Here is a 16685-nt window from a genome sequence, read left to right as displayed (position 1 = left end):
GTCCTAATTTCCGATTTTTTTCAAAGCACTCAGGGTATAAGACAAATTTACATGGTTAAAACTTGCAAACTTGCCGGGCGGTGGTGGCACACATCTGTAATCCCAGCACTCTGGGAGGCAGAGGCAGGGGGATTTCTAAGTTCGAGGCCAGCCTGGTCTACAGAGTGAGTTCCAGGACAGTCAGGGCTACACAGAGAAACCCTGTCTCAAAAAAAAAAAAAAAACCCAAAATCCCCCCCCAAAAAGCCCCCAAAAAACAAAAAAACAAACAACAACAACAACAACAAACTTGCAAACTTATTAGATGTAGGGGCCTACTCAGATTCCATATATAACCCGAGATCAACTGAGGAAAAAAAATAAACATGTTTCTGAGAAAGTTCACTTTCCTTTTCTGGAAGAAGGACTTGATGTAGAATATTCACATATCACCAGACTATGTAAGTTAATGGGGTCTTACCTGGATTCCTTGGAATTCGCTTTCTGCGGTCTCTGAATGCTGCACCTGACTGTAGGGCTTCCAGAAGATTATCCATCACTCCAGTCTCATCACCCTCTGGAGGATGAGAGAAATCAGAATTAATCTTACAGCAATTAAAGTTAAACTACAGGAAAATAAAGGGAAAAACTCCTGTCAGATTTACATAATACCCTTAAATTAAAGACATATATCTGTTTTAACTTAATGGCTCCTGTCAGTTTCTAGCATCACAGACTACTTTGCTTATTACGCACCATTAAACAAAATTCATGCCAATCCCACTGTTCTTTCAACTTAAAGACCTTGTCTTTTGTATTATTGATGACACACTCAGTATGCAAATAAACAGTAGCTGATCAGATTCTGCTGCCTTCCTGTTAAGATTCTTCTAAGATATTCCTAAGCCAAGAAACCACTGACCTGGCTTAATGCAATCAATGTGCAGGGCTAAATTTGATGAAGCAGAGTTATACAAGGTTAAATACTGATTGTATTAATACTATCAGCATTCAACCATCATCTGCGATTATATCAAACCATCATCTGCGATTATTTGCAAAACACATTTACATTCAATTCTTACCTAATCTATATCCTTTACTCATTTTGAATTGCTGACATTCTATAAAGAAAAGGTGACCACAACACCTGAAAGGCCATATTTTATATTGAGAGACATTAGCCAAAAAAAAAAAAAAATCTCATTTGCTTTTTAGAATGCTGGAGCATGCCTAAAGACTTTTCTCATAGGAAAGAACTCAAATAATGTTTATTTATCAAGGAAATGCAAATCAAAACAACCCTGAGATTCTATTTCACACCAGTCAGAATGGCTAAGATAAAAAGCTCAGGGGACAGCAGATGCTGGAAAGGATGTGGAGAACGAGGAACTCTCCTCCACTGCAGGTGGGATTGCAAGCTGGTACAACCACTCTGGAAATCATTCTGGCAGTTCCTCAGAAAATAGGACATAGTACTATCTGAGGACCCTGCTATACCACTCCTAGGCATATACCCAAAAGATTCCCCAACATGTAATAAGGACACATACTCCACTATGTTCATAGCAGCCTTATTTATAATAGTCAGAAGCTAGAAAGAATCCAGATGCCCTTCAAAGGAGAAATGGATACAGAAAATGTGGTACATTTACACAGTGGAGTACTAATTAGCTATTAAAAGCAATAAATTCATGAAATTCTTAGGCAAATGGATGGAACTAGAAAATACCATCTTGAGTGAGGTAACCCAATCACAAAAAAACACACAAGGCATGCACTCACTGATAAGTGGATATTAGCCCAGACAGCTTGGAATACCCAAGTACAATTCTCAGAACACATGAAGCTCAAGAAGAAGAAACACCAAAGTGTGGATACTTCAGTCCTTCTTAGAAGGGGTATCAAAATACCCATGGGAGGAGATACAAAAACAAAGAGTGGATCAGAGACTGAAGGAAAGGCCATCCAGAGACTGCCCCACCTGGGGATCCATCCCATATACAGTTACCAAATCCAGACACTATTGTGGATGCCAACAAGTGCTTATTGACAGGAGCCTGATATAGCTGTCTCCTGAGAGGCCCTGCGAGTGCATGACAAATACTGAGGGGGATGCTCTCAGCCAACCATTGAACTGAGCACAGGTTCTCGAATGGAGGAGCTAGAGAAAGGACCCAAGGAGTTGAAGGGTTTGAAGCCCCATAGGAGGAACAACAATATGAGCCACCCAGTACCCCCAGAGCTCCCAGGGACTAAACCACCAACCAAAGAGTACACATGGAGGGACCCATGGCTCCAGACACATATGTAGCAGAGGATGGCCTTGTTGGACATCAATGGGAGGTAAGGCCCTTGGTCCTGTGAAGTCCTTGATGACCCAGTGTATGGGAATGCCAGGATAGGGAAGTGGGAATGGGTGGGTTTGTGATCAGGGGAGGAGATAGGGTGTTTTTGGAGGGGAAACCAGGAAAGGGGATAACATTTCTAATGTAAATAAAGAAAATATCTAATTAAAAAAAGGGTCAGTGACATATTTGTACCATCACCCAATATCTACAAAAAATCAATAACAATGTAATAGTATAGATGGAATGTGACTAGAATAATTAAATTTTATGTATTAGATGTTTTAAATTTTAAATTTGTCATATGTTTTCAGGTATGAATAAGAAAACTTAGACACCAAATGTTATATAAAGGTACCAAAGTATGAACCTAAATCATTCAGATTAAAGAAAATATATTTAGAAATAATGAGATACTTGACATATTTTATGAGGCCACATCTTAGAAATCTAGTGCATATTTTCTTTTGTACACTTTAGTTCTGATTTGCTTGAATTCAGATGTTCAATATCACATGTGGCTTGTGGTCATCATATTGAACAGTACAATTAAAAGCAATAGGGAGTCATGTTATTTGGGTAAACTGGAGTTTTAGAGAGGCTTGACAAAAAGCACTGTGGCAAAACAGGACGCAGAGAAATGTCTAAGAACATAGGCTATATTGAAGCCAGATAAAAACCTCAAGAGTGTCAGTCTTCACTTTCTCCCTTGATGGAGATGAATTCTCTTTCTTGATGTGTGTGTCTGTATTGGGCCTACTTAACACCATGCTTGCCAGTGATAGAGCTTCAGGGGATTTGTCTACCTCTGCCTCCCACCAGACTATAGAAGTGTTGGGATTCTAGGTACTTAATTTATTATGGATGGCTGGTGATTCAAATTTGGGTCCTTTTTCTTTCACTTTCACAGCAAGCACTTGTATCCACTAAGTGTTCTCCTTAGCCTCTGAACTGCAATATTTAACCGGAAGTCATGAAAAGAAGTATGAAATGATGGAGAAGAAATTTTCACAGCTAAAGAACAGTAAGAGGGTAACAATGCAAGTGCATCTCATGTGGTCTTGTGAAAATGGTAATTCTAAAACTGCATAAATGAGCATGTGCAAACAAGTGCACAGAACGGTGTGCAAAATGGCATATTCTTATGGTTTCTATAAATTAAATGAAAATAAAAAAGATATGATATAATGTGATGGATAGTGTTTCATTAAAAATCTTTAGAGATTCTTTGATTAGAGTAAAAAATGTGGAAAACAAACATAAAGATGGCCAAGATTCATCCTGTTCCCTAGTTTTTTTTTGAACTATTGTGATAAAGCACATTTCTCGTAGTCATCATTCCTATCTTCACTCAGACATATTTACATATTTTTCCAGATGTTTACTTTTCTTTTTTTTAAATTTTATTCGATATATTTTTTATTTACATTTCCAGTGATTTCCCCTTTTCTGGCCCCCCCACTCCTCGAAAGTCACATAAGCCCCCTTCTCTCCCTCTGTTCTCCCACCCATCCCTTCCCACTTCCTTGTTCTGGTTTTGTCTTCTTTTCTTAAGATTTAGAGTCATTGTCAGGTGGCAGTGACTTTAGCCTCAGGACTACTGAGGCAGAGGCAGGTGCATCTCTTAATTTGAGGTTAACCTGGTCTAGAGTAGAAGTTCCAGTACAGTCAGAGTTATATAGAGAATCCCTATCTTAAACAACAACGACAACAACAAAACAAAACAAAACAATAATAACATTGTCAGGAACAACAAGAAGATTAAAATCATGGAACTATTCTTTATCTGTTTATGTTATTTTATATTTATCTACGTCATAATCCATTATAACCATCAAAGATTTTTCTCTCATTACCCAGTACTCATGCCCCGGGGGTAATACTATTTCTGTTGATAACACATATACTATATGATGCTTCTAAAACCACAACAGGAAAAGCAAGAACAGATTTTTATAAACATCTTACATTTATCAAAGAGAAAAATGGCAGTTCTTCAATCCATTACCTTTTCATCTGCACCATGCTAACTCTAAAAGGAGCTGAGTGGTTTTCGTAGAATGTCTAACCTGCACAGATCTAAGTTTTACAAATATAATCACAGGACCAACCTTCATTTCTTCCAAAACAAAATGAAAACCCCTATGGTCACTGGAAAAATATTACTTTTTATTTTGAATGAATTTCAGTGAAATTTGGTTTCTGATTGAATTGTGTGAGAATGACAGTTCACTTACAATTTCCAAGTTTGTATAACTATGAATTCATATTAATATGTAATTAGTAGCGAGTGAATTTTTATTGTATATGAAGTTAACTCAATGGGAAAATGTGTTCATTTTGTATTGTAAAAGAAGACTATTAAATACAGAAAAGCTGCTTTTTAAAAACTTACAGTACTTCCTTTGCCAAGTGAAAGAATATCACGAGGTAATTTTGTAATGCTTTTTAGGCACTGAAATGATTATATGTGGGATCACTTTATAATCTCTTGTCACACAATTAGTCACCAAGAACACTGAGGAGCTCGGAAGGCTACATGCAGTTGCAGGCCTTGGTGAGCAGTTTATCATCTGATGAAAGGAAAGGCTTCGGTGACACCTTCTGCCTCATGTTTCTCATGGGATTTATCATTCAGTAGCTGGAGAAGCTCAGGTTTCAGCATTAAAGTTAACCTACATGGTATTGACTTATTTCCCCAAAAGGGTTTGGAGATGCTAGAGATTACAATAAACACTAGGTAAATTAATATTCTCTGCTATGCTTTTGTGCAAAACTATTCCCTGATGGCTAGCACATACTGATGTGAGAGAATTCTCTATGGACTTCTCACAATTTCTAAATGTTTTAAACGTCTATTTTTATAGCAATAGTCTTACATGACACAGAGCTTCTATCTAAGGTGAATGATAGGTTTGTCTGCTTTAAAAATAAGCTATATTTTTCTTCAGGGCAAATGCTATGTAGCTTTGCAGCGAGTTCCTTATAATAGATTAGGGATTCCTAAACTTAGGGTTCCTCTGGAGTGCTACAAAGTCATTGTATATGCACCATCCACCTTGCAACACCTTTGTAACCCTCTAGGGAAGTTGAAGAGCAAAGAACATTATAAGAAAATGAGAACATATAACTCATATTGCTTACTGTGCTATGTGTAATAGCTGAATGTCTGACCTCTGAATTATGTGTCTTCCATTAATGTTGTTGTTTACTGTTAACTATTCTCTGCTTTCATTCTGGTATCACACACTGTTAATGCAAATATTCCTTATTTATCTATTAACTAAACAGTGCAATTGGTACTTAAATATTATTACAGATGGCACTCTAGTTCACTAGGCTTGAGAATTACTAATCTAGACATAATGAGTTCAATGCACTTTATCTTAAATGCTTGGAAACAGGAGTTTTAGTTTTCACAGTTCATTGGATTTTATATTTGTATATATTTTATCAGTTGAGCATACCTAATCTAAGACTCAAACCTTTTCAAAAGTTTCCAGTTTAGGAGAGATTCAGATGAAGGAGGTAATTTCTTAAAATCTTAAAAACCAGAGCATAATGACATGATTATAGTTTCCTCAAATTTTCCATTTATAACTGAAGACCTCTTTTAAAACAGAAGAAAGAGAATATCAACTAGTGATAAGGGATCCCAAAGAAATGAATGTTTTGTACTGAGGGTAGGAATCTTAGTATATATTAATTTTAAAAATTCAACTATGCTTTCTATGACCTAGAAAAACAGGCATAAGAAGTTATGAATCAGTAGGGCTTAAATCAAGCCTTCAAAACCATTAAATTTCTGTAGTAATTTTGTAACTGGTTTAAAGACACTAAGATTTAGACTATAACTCAATGTATATTTGTGTATGGCCATTCTCTCTTTCTGTATATTATGCAAGTATACAGACTTACAAATAATGAAACATACAGATCTCAGGTGTACAGTTTGAGGTGTTTCAACAGATTGATATATACCCATGTAACCACCACCATCCAAAGACATAGTCACCCTCCCTTTTTTATCTCCACTGCCTGGTGACACTTCTGATTTCTATCACCTGATTTTAGTTTTGACTGTTGTTATTACATGCTTTACAAGTTTGTTTTAGTGTTTATTTTTTTTTATCGTGGGTGTTTAGTATAGCTGTTTTGCCTATATGCATTTCTGTGTACTATGTGTGTGCCTGGTGACCGTTGAGGCCTGAAGAAGGTGTTGTATCCCATGGAGCTGGAATTACAGATGGCTGTGAATCACCATGTGGGTGCTAGTGATCAAACTCAGATCCTCTGGAAGAACAGTCAGTGCTCTATATGCTGTCATGCCCTTTCTTACATAATTTTATGGCTTGGGGATTGAAGGCCAGACTTTGTGCTTATTGAGCAAGCACTGTACCATTGAATCTCATCTCTACTCCCAGCCCATACAGTTCTCAATGAGGAAAAGAATGGAGGTCATTTTGAATCAGCATAGTCACTTGAGAGAAAGTAAGTATAGCCAGCACAATAAGCCATGAGGAGAGAAGGACCTGAAAGACCCACAGTTACAATGTGATAGAAATGATCAGAGAACAAATCTAAATGGGTTTAGACTATCAAAGGAAGCAGATCCAAAGGGCTTCAAGCAACTCTAAAACATCCATGGTTAGATCTTCAGGAGAAAGTAGTGGGTTGAAAGTAACAATGGAGAACAGCCTTATAGAAGTCGACAAAAAAGACCATCACGGGAGAGCAATCAATTGTGGGAAAAAACAGAATTCAGGACATAGTGGCATATATTGTTCTGCATATGAGCCTAGGTCAACTTAGCTGGTCCATTTGGACCCCTTTGGTAAAAGCCTATGTAGAAAACGTCAAATTGGTTCTGTGAGCAAGGTCGTCAGCAATAGTAAAAGGAAGCTGACTGCATAAGAAGCAGTGGTGAGTGGAGCACAAGAAAAAGCAGTGTTAGATTCAATCTTTCTCACATAATCTATTATGGTCCAGATTAAGAACATGTGCATGATGTATGAATTTGCACATGACACAGAATTAGAAGACTGCTTACTTATCAAAGTAGAAGAAAACAAAATCTTTTCTTAGGGATCCACAAAAAAAAAAAATGAAGGCCCCAGGCTGATAAATAGCACTCACAGTTTAACTTGGAACAACTGGAGGGAATAAAGACCAAGGGAGACCCCAGTAATATGGTGAAAACAGTAAACCATGCTGAAAACATTGATATCTGTGGCTAAGCCTAAGAGTAGTGTCACAAGTGAGTCAGGAATAAGAGAAATCAAACTGACTTCACAGATGTAAAAGAATCCTAAACGGCATGTATTGTAGTCCATAGCACCTAAAAATCCAGTACCTGATGGCAGAATTTTTCTTGTTTGTGGTTTAATTAGAAAAAAGTTAACAGTGGCTTGAAAAACCAGCAGATGGTCCCTAAGATAATGGTTTATGAAGTGATTTACAGCCATAAACTGTGACTGTGGTAAAAAGAATCAAGATATTATTCCAAAGAGATTAAAAGCAGGTATAAATAGAAAGCACAGTGTTCTAAGAGAAGCGACGAAGGCAGATGCTCCTGTTCAAATGGATTTGAAAAACTTCCAATCATTGGAGCTTAGAAGAAACCACTGGCAACCCTGAGCTAAGCTGGGGCAGGTCGATGGTTATACTGTACAGTGACTAACATTTGCTAGAGAAAACAGAAAAACACTGCACTCTCAGGTTCTGGCTGTTTACAGAATTAAGCTCCTGTACTTAAAATTATAAGTATGGGGTGGGGAACAATGTTCTACAAAGTATACTTATATTCATTTTATTACCTTATCTCATTGTCAGAACAGATAACCAATGAATTTCCACAAATCAAGTAAACCACAGATTCCACATAAACATCAAAGTACATAGCACTCTTTTGAGATAACTTCTTCTTGAAGGAACTGTTTTAGGTACCTAGAGTCATGGAATATACGTTGTGTGTGTGTGTGGGGGGGGATGATGTCATAAGGTAATTGGATATTCCTTTCTAAACTGATGAATGAGGAACACTTAGTTGATTTTGCCCCAAGTACTTACATATGTGTGCTATGTAAGAGTTTATCTGGGAAATTGAGTTGGAGTATTAAGGGTGTCTGATATATTTGCATCTTAAAGAGAGGCTTGTTAACACAAATGAATGGATTTCTAATGGTAGACTTTCTATGTAGGAACTTTTTGGCCAGAGGCACATTTCTGGCAGCTTGCCTGAGGAAAGAGAGCTTAATAGGAAATGGTAGTTAAAAAATAATGTTTATGCTTACTCATTTTCTCTTCAGCTACATATATGCTAGGATATTGGTAGTTGAAAATTATGTGTTCTATAAATAAACAAGCACCCAATAAACCTGAATATTAATTTTTACCAGGGAAAACATTGTTGATGCCGCTGGTAAAATATCTCATATCCAATATTTTAAATAATTAATGTTTCAAAGAGACCTTTGAAATACTTTATGTGTTTTATCAGAATCAATCATTTACTAAGGGCATGAAACACTAGTGAAAAGAAAAGCAAGGAAAATGAGTCAGATAAGACAAGGCAAAGATATTTTTTTGGTGGTAGGAATACTAACATCTAGCATTTACTGAGAGCCTAGTATGTGTCACACAATATAAACACAATTAAAATTAGATCCCAGTTTTTTCCAGGCAAAGAAACCAAAGCAAAGATAGATAGATGAATTTTCTTTGGTTCATGGAACTGGGAATGGTCAGGCAGAGATGCAACACAAGAGCACAAATGCCTCGAGTAGGGATGAACCCTAGCTCTGAGAGTTACCAGCAACTTGTCTCCAATTTGTTACTACCTCTAGGCTAGGGATAGTTTCCATGCCTTGAATGGCTTTTAAAAGTAAAGAAGAATATCATATGCTACACAACAATGTCCAAAATCCAAATTTCGATGCCCACCATCTTATGGAAACACAGCCACTCTCATTCATACTGCACCATTTGTGGCAGTGTTTGTGCTGTATGAGCAGAATTTAGTTGTGACATAGACTTTGGGGGTTGGGAAACATAAAATGTTTACCAGTCAGATCTTTATAGGGAAAGGCTGTCCATCCCTGCTCTAGAGCACATGCTGCCAATGCAAACATTATATGAATCTTCAAATTTGTTTCTGAGGTGTTGAAGGACCTTTGCAAGGGCAAGTCAAATACAACAGGCTTCACCATAGTGTAAAGTAAGTGAGAACATCAGCATTCAATTTAAGGCTACTTTCAATTGAGATGCTTTCCATTTCTGTGCAGAGCCAAGAGTGAGACCTGTACAAAGATTATCTATCTATCTATCTATCTATCTATCTATCTATCTATCTATCTATCTATCTATCTATCTATATCTGTCTGTCTGTCTGTCTGTCTGTCTGTCTGTCTGTCTGTCTGTCTATCTATCTACCTACCTATCTATCTACCTGTCTGTCTGTCCGTCTGTCTGTCTGTCCATCTGTCCGTCCGTCCATCCATCCATCCATCTATCGATAGATTTGCATCTATCGATATTTGCATATATATGCAAATTCTTCCTTTTCCCATCTTTGTCCACCGATGTAAACTACAATATTAAACTGTGCTCATATATACCAGAAATGTTTGTCTTAGCTCCTTTATTGAAGCAAGAGACCATGGGCAGTCCTTTATACTTTGCTATGCAGGCTCTGTGTTCCTTTGCTAGTTTCAAATAGGGTAAGAGATGAATCGTTCTGTAATCTGAAGACAGCCATCTACAAAGCAGTATATATGGAAGTGATAGCTTGAATTTAATAGTTATCCAAAAAGCCTCTTTGCATGTTCCTTGGTATCTAGCACAGGTACAGCTAAGCACGGAGTGGAAATGACTTTGCAAAACCTGCCATTATGAGAGTATACTCGGGCAGTTGTAACAATTGTCCCATATCCAGCAGTAAAGATAATCCACCACCAGGTATATAAACATGTTATAAATGAAGGGACTGCAACTCTTAATTGCTGATGGTTGGCATGCAAGGAGTAAGTGGACAATTCATCAGCTGTCAATCTAACTTTCAAATTGTACTCTTCTTCTCTTGCTTTTCAGATTCTATAATGAATCACCTTTCCCACCAAGTTCCTGTGCAACTGCAGAAAGGCAATTAATAACTTCACTGTTTTTATTAGCATATATTCCTTCTCACTCCACAGTTTTGCATAGCAACTTACTTGATATTTATCTTTTAAGTGCAGGAAGTTCATGTGTATATGGAATTTTCTACTTTTTTTAAATAACTTAATTATTAAAATATGTATGTGTGGTAGGGGGATAGGGTTGTCATGCACCTGACACAGCACACTTGTAGAGATCACAAGACAATGTTCCAGAGTAGCTTCTCACACTCCACCTTGTTTAGGCAGGGTCTCTGTTATTTGTGCTTCTCTAATGCATACTCTAGCTATATGAACCTGGATCTTTAAGCTGGTTCTGGGGATCACGCTTTGTTTACATGGAGGTAAGATTGAAAACTGAACTTTTGACACTGTTGTATAGCATATATTTTCTTTACTTTTAAGATCCATTTGAGCACTGTAATCCTCTGAGCTATGTTCTGGGACCTCTGTACTTTTCTGAGCATTTTAATTGGGGAGTGCACACTGATGCATCCTTTATAAATACCCACTTCATATTCAGTAACATATTGAACAGTTTGTAAAATTTACTTTTTATTATTTTTAAATGTATGTGTGTGTGTGTGTGTGTGTGTAGGCTTGTGCATATAAATGTGCGTTCCCAAAAAGAATGTGGATGCTTAGAGGTGTCAGAAACCCTGGTAGTGAGAAATCTGACATAGGTGCTAGGAATTAAACTAAGGTATTCTGTAAAAGCCTAACTGCTGAGCCATCTCTCCAACCCCAAGACCCAATACAGATATTTTTATGCAAGACAACAACAATGTTTCTCTTTCAAAAGGCAAACACCATTGGGTAAAAAGCAAACAAAACAAATTGTTAGGTGATTTAAGAATTCTCACCTAAGAAGTGGTATAAACAGAAAATTGTTTTGTTGGTGTGTTTGTTTGTTTGTTGTTTGGTTTTTTTTATCACTGCTTCCAGATATGGGACACCAAATGCCCTTTCCCAGAGGTTTCTGGTTGTAGTATCAATATCAAACATATTTGTACTTCAAAGAGTATTCACTTACTACAGTTAATGTTTTTGGGAAATAGGTTATTGAGGGAGCAAAAAGGTGACAGTCTATGCTACTACTCTCACTGTCCCCTTTTTACTTCTGAAGAATTGAGATCCTTTAGTGAGTTAGAAGGACAGAAAGAAGATAAAGAAAACAAGGAATGTCTACCATTAAAACAACTACTGCTTTAACAGTTTTTGACAGATGTTAAATAGTTTTGACAAATGATTCTGTCATTGTAAGGATCTGTGCAGGAGTAAGGAGGAGCAGGAAAGAGTTGAAAGCAGCTCTGTGATCAAGCTACACAATGAACTGATGCACTATTCCAATCTGCAGGCAAGACTATCCTTACATGTACAATAGTCCTATCAATTCACTACTGTTATCATCTCAATGTTCTGTTGTCATTACTGTTGCATTAAGACAGAGGCTATACAGGTATCCCAGTCTGGCCTGGAATTAAAATTCTTCTGCCTCAGTGCTAGAATTACAGGCAGCTACCATCATATTAAGCTAAACAAATACTTTTTTCTTTATTTCTACAGTGTTGGCTATCAAAACCTGGGCCTTTCATACTTCTTATATATATGTATATGTATATGTATATGTATATGTATATGTATATGTATATGTATATGTATCTATCTATCTATCTATTTATCTATCTATCTATCTATTCTTTATTTACATTTCAAATGATTTCCCCTTTTCTGGCTCCCCATTCCCTGAAAGTCCCATAAGCCCTCTTTCCTCCCCCTGTTCCTCCATCTGCTCCTTCCCACTTCCATGTTCTGGTATTCCCCTATACTGCTACACTGAGTCTTTCCAGAACCCAGTCTCAAAAGATCAATCATGTAATGCACTCACTGATAAGTGGATGTTAACCTTCAATTTTATCAGAAAATATTTATAATTCAAGCATCAATGAACAAAGAAATATTTTTATGCCTATCATTTTATCTGTATAATTTTCCATGATAATCTTCATGTTTGTCATGTTATTCTATATTTTTACAATTATATTAGAAATATTTATCATGCAAATCTTCAATCCTGTCATAACTTTTTTCTACTTCCTTTTTAAATCAATTTGCAATGAGTTTTATGTAACAGATTTTCTCTCTAATATTCGAAGAAAATTGTGACTTTTAACTTGTTTATCTGATTATTAAGATTTGTAGGTGTTCGTGAGGATGTGGAGAAAGAGGAACACTCCTTCACTGCTGGTGGGGTTGCAAGAGGTTACAAACCCTTTGGAAATCACTCTGGTGGTTCCTCAGAAAACTGGGCATGTCACTTCCGAAAGATCCTGCTATACCACTCCTGGGCATATACCCAGAGGATTCCCCAGCATGTAATAAGGATATATGTTCCACTATGTTCATAGCAGCCCTATTTATAATAGCCAGAAGCTGGAAAGAACCCAGGTATCCCTCAACAGAAGAATGGATGCAAAAAATGTGGTATATATACACAATGGAGAACTATTCAGCCATTAGAAACAATGAATTCATGAAATTTTTAGACAAATGGATGGAGCCGGAGAACATCATACTAAGTGAGGTAACCCAGTCTCAAAAGATCAATCATGGTATGCACTCACTGATAAGTGGATATCAGCCTAGAAACTTTGAATACCCAAGACATAATCCACATATTAAGTGATGTCCAAGAATGGAGTAGTGGCCCCTTTCATACTTCTAATGAGCTACATCTCCAGCCCATCCTTCAGTATCTTGTATGTCTATTCTTATATACCCATGTACTCTACACATGTGCACCGAATGCTAACATTTACTTTTGTTTTCTCTTCTGTGACTTGCCAACTAAACCTTTATTGTTGTGTCTATGTGTCCAATAGCTACCTATGTCATCCAAAGTAAAGACAAACTGATTGAAAGATGAGACACTTTGAAGGAAAAACTGTTTAATTAAAGCTATCACTTGCAGGCATGTTCTCTTCTTTTTTTTTAATATTTTTATTTTCTATATTCTTTGTTTACATTTCAAATGATTTCCCCTTTCCCAGATCCCCCCTCCCCATATGTTCCATAAACCTTCTTCTCTCCACCCATTCTCCAATCACCTCCCTCCTTTTTCTCTGTCCTTATATTCCCCTCCAATGCTAGATCAATCTTTTCCAGGATCAGGACCCTCTCCATACTTCTTCATGGGAGTCATTTGTTATAAGATTTGTGCCTTGGGTATTCAGAGTTTTTGGGCTAATTAATATCCACTTATCAGAGATTGCATTCCATGTGTATTCTTTTGTGATTGGGTTACCTCACTTAGGATGATATTTTCCAGATCAAACCATTTGCCTAAAAATTTTGTGAATTCATTGTTTCTAATTGCTGAGTAGTATTCCATTGTGTAAATATACCACATTTTCTGTATCCATTCCTCCTTTGAGGGACATCTGGGTTCTTTCCAGCTTCTGGCTATTATAAATAAGGCTGCTATGAACATAATGGAGCATGTGTCTTTATTGCATGCTGGGGAATCCTTTGGGTATATGCCCAGGAGAGGCATAGAAGGGTCCTCTGGAAGTGTCATGTCCAGTTTTCTGAGGAACCACCAGACTGATTTCCAAAGTGTTCATTCCATCTTACAGCTCCACCAGCAGTGGAGGAGTGTTCCTCTTTCTCCACATCCTCACCAATACCTGCTGTCTCCTGAGTTTTTGACCTTAGCCATTCTGACTGGTGTAAGGTGAAATCTCAGGGTTGTTTTGATTTGCATTTCTCTAATGACTAATGATGCTGAGCACTTCTTAAGGTGCCTCTCAGCCATCTGAATTTCTTCAGGTAAAAATTCTTTGTTTAGATCTGTACCCCATTTTTAATAGGGTTATTTGGTTCCCTGGGGTCTAACGTCTTGAGTTCTTTGTATATATTGGATATTAGCCCTCTATCAGATGTAGGGTTGGTGAATATCCTTTCCCAATTTGTTGGTTGCCATTTTGTCCTTTTAACAGTATCCTTTGCCTTACAGAAACTTTGTAATTGAAGAAGGAAATTGAAGAAGACCTCAGAAAATGGAAAAATCTGCCATGCTTGTAGATTGGCAGGATTAATATAGCTAAAATGGTCATCTTGCCAAAAGCGATCTACAGAGTCAATGCAATCCCCATCAAAATCCCAACTCAGTTTGTCACAGAGTTAGAAAAAGCAATTCCAAATTCATCTGGAATAACAAGAAACCCAGAATAGCTAAAACTATTCTCAACAACAAAAGAAATTCTGGGGGAATCAGTATCCCTGACCTCAAGCAATACTACAGAGCAATAGTGTTAAAAACTGCATGGTATTGGCACAGTGACAGACAAGTGGACCAATGGAATAGAATTGAAGACCCAGAAATGAATCCACACACCTATGGTCACTTGATCTTCGACAAAGGAGCGGAAAACATCCAGTGGAAAAAAGATAGCCTTTTCAACAAATGGTGCTGGTTCAATTCGAGGTCAGCATGGAGAAGAATGCGAATTGATCCATTCTTTTCTCCATGTACTAAACTTCACTCCAAGTGGATCGAGGACCTCCACGTAAAACCAGACACACTGAAACTAATAGAAAAGAAACTGGGGAAGACCCTTGAGGACATGAGCACAGGGGAAATGTTCCTGAACAGAACACCAATAGCTTATGCTCTAAGATCAAGCATGTTCTCTTCTGAATGGATATCTTCAGATAACAAAAATCTCCCTCCGATTTGAAACTTGCAGAGGGTCACAAAGCCTGCATTGCAAAGCACAAAGGGTGGCCTGGCTTCCTGACTCAGGAAAAGAGTTGAGGATAGGCACTTGCATTATACATGAGAACCATGTACCATTGTAATTTACATCAATGGAGCAAGATGGAAAAATGAAGGATTTGCTGCAAGTCTTGGTATAAAAGTCAGAAGAATTCACCTAACCCACTCTTCCTCCCTCTCTCGCTTCCTTTCTTCCATTCCTTCTTTCAAGAAAGAAATCAAGTCACTTAGTATTTTAAATTTTTACTTGGTGCAAAGCTTTTCCAACTTCAAGTTTTCTAAAATTAAACCCTTTGTAAATGTTCAAGAACATAGGACAATAAAACATAGGATGATTCCTTAGAGAAAACCTATAGTTGCACTTTAGCGAATAATAACTGTGGATGCCATTGAATTATGGAAGTTGACTGGTTAAAAGAAAATGGCCCAGAATGACAAAATTAGGCACCAAATACCTTAGAGATATAATCATGTTAAATTCTGTTATTTGTGTGTCTTTGAAAATGAAGTCATAAGTAATATTAATACCCCACTAAATAACCTACTATACCCCACTAAAACCTAGCAAAACCAGAGAAAATGTTGGCTTTAAAGCTCATCATTCCTTAGAACTTAACATCACAAATGCTGTAGGTTGGGATGTTTATTTGAGCTTTGTACTGCTTTGATTTTAATTCAAGAACTCCCATGGCTTCTCTCATACACTATGCTATTCAACAACTATGCTATCTTATCCAGTCTCTGTCGTAACACTCCCATAAATATTTTTATACTGTATTAAATGGTTAAGTCTGTAGTCAGAGTTTTGAGGAGAAATATTTATTTAGGCAGGCTTTCCTACATGACTTCCTAATAATGCCTGATGCAAATGAGCAGTGTTTGTGTTTGTGTGGAGTGTTTGTGGTGTGTGTGTGTGTGTGTGTGTGTGTGTGTGTGACTAACTAGAAAAGATTTACAATTTCAGACTGATTGTGACTCTGGCTCTTAAAACAGCTAGCTCTGGAGAGAGTGTGATAAACAAGCACGGCTTTAGTCATCAGTCCTTCAGGCTACTCTTCATGCAATTGCTCACGAACTCTTCCAAGGTATCAGTGTAGAACCACTGGGCACTTATTCAGTGCATGATACTAGATCAAACACAGAAGGAACTGCCAGGGTTCCTCCTAAGGTAAAGTATGCTTGTTCCCTTGATGCAGGTCAGGTTGCAAGAGAATTTGCACTTAATAAAGAGCTTTGCTGGTTAAGCGGAGAAGAAATGAAATCTTCTTTGAAAAAAATCTCTGCTTATTTGATACATAATATGGTAAGGGAGAAAAATACTCCATATTAATAATTAATACTAGCCGACTTTCACATTATGCTTTAGGCATGGATCAAATACTTGTAGGAGTCCAGGGTCTAGGAAGGCAGTTGTTTTAGTAAAGTCCA

The 16685-nt window shown here is 37.3% G+C and overlaps 1 protein-coding gene across 3 annotated transcripts in view; it reads right to left on the bottom strand.

The window, feature by feature from the left end:
- The window catches only part of Diaph2 (diaphanous related formin 2), a 714153-nt gene that overhangs the window by 143588 nt on the left and 553880 nt on the right, over window positions 1–16685 (bottom strand). For all 3 annotated transcript variants that reach the window (XM_052170671.1, XM_052170672.1, XM_052170673.1), the window contains one exon: window positions 461–556. In XM_052170671.1, the coding sequence (XP_052026631.1) occupies window positions 461–556 (96 nt within the window). The remainder of the gene's footprint in view (window positions 1–460; window positions 557–16685) is intronic.

Source organism: Apodemus sylvaticus, chromosome X (assembly GCF_947179515.1).
Source record: "Apodemus sylvaticus chromosome X, mApoSyl1.1, whole genome shotgun sequence".
Classification (NCBI taxonomy): Eukaryota; Metazoa; Chordata; class Mammalia; order Rodentia; family Muridae; genus Apodemus; species Apodemus sylvaticus.
The sequence above is the reverse complement of the archived record's forward strand: the minus strand, read 5'-3'. Positions and strand labels throughout refer to the sequence as shown.